General features: G+C 38.6%; 3 protein-coding genes across 3 annotated transcripts in view; all 3 read right to left on the reverse strand.

The window, feature by feature from the left end:
* LOC138865316 (rhodopsin-like) overlaps window positions 1–1,440 on the reverse strand; it is a 1,632-nt gene extending 192 nt beyond the window's left edge. Inside the window, exons 1-2 of the mRNA XM_070135646.1 lie at window positions 1,352–1,440; window positions 1–1,016 (exon numbers count right to left, since the gene is read on the reverse strand). The exon at window positions 1–1,016 is cut by the window's left edge and continues 192 nt beyond it. Of these exons, the coding sequence (XP_069991747.1) occupies window positions 1–1,016 (1,016 nt within the window). The 5' untranslated portion in view covers window positions 1,352–1,440. The remainder of the gene's footprint in view (window positions 1,017–1,351) is intronic.
* Window positions 1,323–4,677, reverse strand: LOC138865115 (rhodopsin, long-wavelength-like). The gene is made up of 5 exons (XM_070134472.1): window positions 4,574–4,677; window positions 4,250–4,374; window positions 3,602–4,044; window positions 3,470–3,472; window positions 1,323–1,370 (listed from the first exon to the last, which is right to left on the reverse strand). The coding sequence occupies exons 1-5, from the start codon at window positions 4,675–4,677 to the stop codon at window positions 1,323–1,325; spliced, it is 723 nt and encodes a 240-aa protein (XP_069990573.1).
* A 1,777-nt stretch (window positions 4,678–6,454) lies between these two features.
* Window positions 6,455–7,500, reverse strand: part of LOC113818633 (rhodopsin) — a 2,007-nt gene continuing 961 nt past the window's right edge. The window contains exon 2 of the mRNA XM_027370821.2: window positions 6,455–7,500. This exon is cut by the window's right edge and continues 189 nt beyond it. Within this exon, the coding sequence (XP_027226622.1) occupies window positions 6,553–7,500 (948 nt within the window). The 3' untranslated portion in view covers window positions 6,455–6,552.

The following is a 7,500-nucleotide window of genomic DNA, read 5'->3' on the forward strand; positions in this document are numbered from 1 at the left end:
GCTCGGTACTTGGGGTGACTGATGGCGTACACGATGGGGTTGTAGACGGCGTTGGCCTTGGCGAAGACGGAGCCCCAGATGGAGAACAGAGGAGTAACCATGGGCTTGTTGAACATGCCTCCCCAGTTGATGACGAAGTAGGGGGTCCAGGCCATGAACCATAGGGTGACAGTCATCAGAGCAACCTTGCACAGACGACACTCAGCAGAGGTCTTCTGGGCTTCCTCACTCCTCAACGACTTGACTCCCATCTTCTTGGCTTGTTCTCGCATTCCCTTCTCGTGAGCAGCAACAGCCTTAACGATGAAGGTGTAACTGTAAATGATGTAAAAGAGAGGGAAGATGTACACCCATACTGAGTAGACGTACAGGTAACTCTTAGAAAACTCCGATTCTGTCAGATAGTCTGTTCCACATGCAGTCATGTTACCCTCGGGGACATAACGATTCCACCCAAAGAAAGGTGGAAGGCACCAAGCAAAGGAGAAGAACCATGTACCAGCAATCCTTAGCATTGCACCTCCAGACCTCAGTGGTTCAGCAGAAACTCCTTTCACAATGACATTGTATCGATCAGCAGTGATGAACACCATGGTCCAGATAGAAGCGCAACCGAAAAGAGAACCAAGGAATGCATAGATCTCACAGAAAAGTGCCCCAAGAGTCCATGTCTGCCAGTAACACGACACCACCATAGGAGGGAACATGGTGAGCATCATCAAGAAGTCGGAAAAGGCTAGATTGACGACCAGAAGATTAGCAGGCGATCGAAGAGATTTGGTGTTCATGAAGACCCAGATGACGACGAAGTTTCCAGCAATGGAGAGACATCCCATGATAACCATCCAGAAGCCAACAAGGCCGTACCAAAGAGGATTCATGGGAGGGAACTGGTACCAGTGCTCATGCACCATATGGAGAATCTCCTTAGGCGCAGTGTCAACCACCGTGTAGTTTCCATATGGATTGGTGGATTCCAGTTGGGTGACCGGATTCGGGTTGTTCCACGACGACATCTGTGTAGAAACAACAATTACAGAATGGTGGCAAAAAAATATGTACACGATATATATAAATCTTATTTTTCACATCATCCTGTAATCTACAATACTAACATTAGCACCTGTGTATGATATATATGTGTGTAAACAGATAGATAGATAGATAGACAGATAGATAGATAGATAGATAGATAGATAGATAGATAGATAGATAGATAGATAGATAGACAGATAGATTGATAGATAGATGCATACATATATAGATAGACAGATACGTGCATGTGCGTGCAACTGTGTATGTGTGTATATGTTTGGATGCATTCAGATTACACATCTTGGTGCAAGTTCACCTTTCTTTATGGAACGAGGCTGTAATTGAGCCAAAGAACTTCAAGTTAAGACTACTTTGAGCTCGGATCCCTCCGCTGAGTCAGAGCACCGGACAGTTGACTGCGCTCCAGAGAGACGCTAAGGCCTTAAGTATCCAAGCATAATTCAATTAACTACAAGCTAATTCGGTCACACTAAAAAGAAAAAAAAACGAGAACTTCAGGAAAACATGGCTTCAGAGGATAATTACGCTTAGATGAAGATATGTGTATATACATTACATACATATGAATGTACATATGTATACATAAATATGCAAGTGTATAGAAAGAGGAAGAAGGAAAAATAGGAAATGCAAGAAGACAAATGTATACGTATGTAGGCATAACGTGTTTGTCTACATATATAACTGTTTTTCTCTCTATCTGTTCTTCTATCTGTTTATCTAACTATCGATCCATGTATCTATATATCCATACATATATATACACGTTTATGTATACATACATATCCATATATGCATATATATACATATGCATACATGTGTGTGTGTGCATATATATATATATATATATATATATATATATATATATATATATATATATATATATATATATATATATTTGTGTATACGTATATATACGTATATACGTATATATTTACATATTTGAATATAAATACCTATGTGTGAATATATATATATATACACACAAATATACATATATATATATATATATATATATATATATATATATATATATATATATATATATAGAGAGAGAGAGAGAGAGAGAGAGAGAGAGAGAGAGAGAGAGAGTTATGCATGTTTCTATAAAGTTCTATAAAGTTCATCCATAACAAAGTTTTCAACGAGAGAGAAAACAAACCGATTCCACCATAACTGGAACGAAAACGACGATCGATACCAAAACTTTGGTTACATTATTTGCACTTTTGTACAGGCAGCGGACTGGGAAGACGAGGAAAGACTAGACCGCTTTGTGAACTATGAATCATGCAGTATTATATACAGTATTATATACTGGATGCTGCACAGAGTAGGTCCAAAATCGATAATAGTCAAATGGATTTAATTAATGGAGAAACTGATAGAATACAATTCTTATTATTATTAATGGTTTCCGAGAAGTTTCATAAGTTCTGAAATGCTAAGCAATCCTTTCCTTTCAAAGATTGAGAAATGCGTTGTTTTAGTGTTTCCTGCTATCTGCTTCAGTTCATTTGAATAAGAAGTATATATTCATAAACACACATAGATACGCACATAAGCACCAACATGTATAAGTTTATGTATATATGTAAGTACGTATGTATGTGTATATGTATATCCACATTCTTATGTAAGTACATATAATTATATATGTTTATTTATATACTCATATGCATGTATATGTGTTGTTCATATATACATGTGTATCCTTATGTGTATGTGTGTATGAATGTATGCATCTCGTGTAGAGTAACTGAAACAGATCATAAGAAATACAAAGACAAGGCATATCTCATAGCATTAGATAGAAAATGACTGTTTAGCATTTCATATCTTTTAAATCTTTAAGGCAACCAATATTGATAGTATGAATGTTTATACATACACACATTTATACACACACACATATATATTCATACATACATACATATATATATATATATATATATATATATATATACATATATATATATATATATATATATATATATATATATATATATATATATATATATATATATATATATATATTTGCTATATGTGTGTGTGTGTGAATTTGCTACATGTGTGTGTACATCCCTTACCAATTGAATTACCTGAATTTAAAAAGATGACATATATCGTATAATCAGAACGGATTGATACTGATTCTACGACACACATAAACCATATTTGAATATAGAACATGACCGTAGAATATGTGTTCTGTAATATTTTCATTCATTACAAATGACTTATCCATTAAATGCCAGTTGTATTAATAGGATGAATTTCAGGACTACATCAAATATTATAAAATGAAAATAAAAAATAAATAAAAAAATCTTATCAGTTTTGATACTGAGTAGATGCTGCTTATTGTTTTCACTTGTGTTGCAAATAATATGAGTATCATGGGTTTACTTACCATCTTCGAGAATAACAGTGATTTCATAATCAAGCTTTGTTACAACAATAGTTATAAGGGATTAGTATCATAACACACTATCGTTTCCATATCCCCATCATATTAATTATCAACTTAATTATGATAACATACGGTACATTTTTTTCTGTCAGTAATTCTTTTTATAGGAAGGTAAAATAGAATAGGTAGCTTCTTATCAAGGGCAGCTCGGTACTTAGGTTGGCTGATGGCGTACACGATGGGGTTGTAGACGGCGTTGGCCTTGGCGAAGACGGAGCCCCAGATGGAGAACAGAGGAGTAACCATGGGCTTGTTGAACATGCCTCCCCAGTTGATGACGAAGTAGGGGGTCCAGGCCATGAACCAAAGGGTGACGGTCATGAGAGCAACCTTGCACAGACGACACTCAGCAGAGGTCTTTTGGGCTTCCTCACTCCTCAACGACTTGACTCCCATCTTCTTGGCCTGTTCTCGCATTCCCTTCTCGTGAGCAGCAACAGCCTTGACAAGGAAAGTATAGCTGTAGATGATGTAGAAGAGAGGGAAGATGTACACCCAAACTGAGTAGACATGCCCTCAGGAACATAACGATTCCAACCAAAGAAAGGTGAAAGACACCAGACACCAAACAAATGAACACCAGGAAAAGATGGCTTCATTAAACAATATAGATTGGGAAACAGTTACATTTATGAATGTGTGTGTGTGTACATATGTTTATATTATTCAAACATTCATATTCATGTATGTATGTTCATGTAACATGCACACATAAACCACATTTTTGCACTCCGAGTCCCTGTTGAGTGCCGTCCTGAGTTTGGTTGTGGCTGCTTGTAGCCAATATCGACCTCAAGAAGACGTTCGATATGGTGCATCGGGAATTACTCCGGGAGAACCTGAGACTGAGAGGAATTCCAGCAAGGATTATTGGACTAATCGCAAGCCTGTATACTGGTACTGAAAGTGCTGTAAAGTGTGCGTGTGGGGAGGGGGGGGGGGGGCTATCGAGCTTCTTTCCTGTTAGTTCAGGAGTGAGGCAAGGCTGTGTCCTTGCACCAACATTTTTCAACACTTGTATTGGCTGGATTTTGGGCGAGCTACTGTTCAGTCATTGTGGAGCAACTCTGGGCAATATCAAGGTTACTGACCTTGACTTTGCAAATGTTGCTGTTCTTTGGAAACCTTAGTGGTGGCTCTTGATGCATTTAGTAATGAAACGAAGCCATTGCGTCAAGAGGTCTCCTAGACCTAGACCAAGATGCAGGACTTTGTTGGTTTGCTAGGAGAACCTGTTCAGTCTGTGTGTGATTGCAGCGAGAACATTGAAGTCACAGAGAGCTTTACATGCCTTGGTAGTGTAGTTCAGACCAGGAAGTCAGCAGACGGATTGGCCTGATAGCAGGAGTCATGACCTCTCTCGACAAGAGTATTTGGAGATGCCGGTGCCTGTGCAGAAGGACCAAGCTACGCGTTCTCAAGGCCCTGATAATGCCAGATTTGGTATATTGTAGTGCAATCTGGACGTTATCCTGTGCCTTAGAGTCCCATATTGATAACTTTTATAATAGGTCTCTGCACCGGATCTTGGGGGTACTGTTGGCGGGACCACGTGTCCAACCAATGGTTGCACCGTGAGACTGGCACAGGACCTGTTACCTGCACAATCCGTGCTTGCCAAACCCAAGCTATATGGCCACACGAGACAGCCCTGGGTGGAGGTGGCTTGTGAGACGACCTAGGAAGTCGTGTCTTGGGCAGATCGATCAAACCTATTGTGAGGAGCTCGAGATGGGCCGAGTCCCTGCCTGGCAGCTTGCCATGAGTGACCCTCAAAGGTGAAAACGAAGGGTGGATGCAGCTATGCGCCCCCGTCGGTGTTAGCTCCTAGATGATGAGGATGATATATATATATATATATATATATATATATATATATATATGTATACAAATAATGGTATGTTTATATGAATATCTGTTATTACTATATACATTATATACTTTTATATATATGTATGTATTCAGATACTTATATTTAAATATACATATATGCGTATACATATGCACATGTTTTTATATAAATATGCAAAAGTATATCAATACATGTATGTGTTTATTTATATGCATATTTGTACATATATTTATATATATAATACATATATATATATGTATATATATATGTATATATGTATATATATATGTATTAATGTATAGACGCACACACGCTCATATATATATATATATATATATATATATATATATATATATATATATATATATAAACATAGATACACACGCACATGTATAGTTATAAGTAGTCTTATCACACATATGCATACATATATGTTTCCACATCATGCGGTGTGTTTTTCTGCAACGTCCAATGTTGATGTAAAGGTGCATCAACATTTCGCTGCTGAGCTTTACATCAAAGTACTAACTACATCTCTTCTCTGGCCATCTATAACAGCTTACCATTTTGTCATTCATGATAAAGGAAATGTTTTAATTTTATAAAGGGTCATCCATTTAGAAATTACTTAAAAGATGGACACTGTCGTCTTCCAGATACTAGATGAAAATGAAGGGATTTCTCGCCACGACGCCAGAAATAGGACAAACATGTAACGGTCATGATGGTCTGGAGTAAGATTTTTGCAAGGTTACGAGCCGACTGGAAATTTCAAATGAATGGATGACATATATCGAATGCATTCTTTTTACTTTACTATTTTTTTTTTTGGGGGGGGGAGGGGCTCTTTGAAAAAGCCATTTTATAAAGAATAGTTTGAAATAAGAAATGAAAATTTCTGATTGCTTTGAAAATTAAGTACTGAATTGTCTTATGTTATCAAGTGTGAGAGTTCATCATGAACGTCCACTCAGGGAATATTCAATATCATTTGTAGAAAGAAACCGTGGGGTTCTGCAATATTTTATCTTTTCGAATATTCCTTTTCTTAGGTGGGAAGTAAAACATAAATCGATGCTGGGATATATTTGCAATTATAATAGCAAATAAAAGGGATACATTAAATTGTTTTCGTAATATCCGAAGGATCTTTCTCGCAATCCTTCTGCAATTATGCGGATTCCGCCTTTTCATTATTTTCAGCAGTTGTAGCAGTAGAACCGGCATCAGAGCCACCACCGTCTCTACCCTCAGTGTTGCAGGCAAGGCAAGGCAGCTTCTTCTCAAGGGCAGCTCGGTACTTGGGGTGGCTGATGGCGTACACAATGGGGTTGTAGACGGCGTTGGCCTTGGCGAAGACGGAGCCCCAGATGGAGAAAATAGGAGTAACCATGGGCTTGTTGAACATTCCTCCCCAGTTGATGACGAAGTAAGGGGTCCAGGCCATGAACCATAGGGTGACAGTCATCAGAGCAACCTTGCACAGACGACACTCAGCAGAGGTCTTTTGGGCTTCCTCACTCCTCAACGACTTGACTCCCATCTTCTTGGCTTGTTCTCGCATTCCCTTCTCGTGAGCAGCCACAGCCTTGACAATAAAAGTATAGCTGTAGATGATGTAGAAGAGAGGGAAGATGTACACCCAAACTGAGTACACATACAAGTAACTCTTAGAAAATTCCGATTCTGTCAGATAGTCAGTTCCACATGCAGTCATGTTACCCTCGGGGACATAACGGTTCCAGCCAAAGAATGGTGGAAGGCACCAAGCAAGGGAGAAGAACCATGTACCAGCAATCCTTAACATTGCACCTCCAGACGTCAGTGGTTCAGCAGATACTCCTTTCACAATGACATTGTATCGATCAGCAGTGATGAACACCATGGTCCAGATAGAAGCGCAACCGAAAAGAGAACCAAGGAATGCATAGATCTCACAGAAAAGTGCCCCAAGAGTCCATGTCTGCCAGTAACACGACACCACCATAGGAGGGAACATGGTGAGCATCATCAAGAAGTCGGAAAAGGCTAGATTGACGACCAGAAGATTAGCAGGCGATCGAAGAGATTTGGTGTTCATGAAGACCCAGATGACGACGAAGTTTCCAGCAATCGAGAG

This window comes from Penaeus vannamei, chromosome 20, assembly GCF_042767895.1.
Source record: "Penaeus vannamei isolate JL-2024 chromosome 20, ASM4276789v1, whole genome shotgun sequence".
Classification (NCBI taxonomy): domain Eukaryota; kingdom Metazoa; phylum Arthropoda; class Malacostraca; order Decapoda; family Penaeidae; genus Penaeus; species Penaeus vannamei.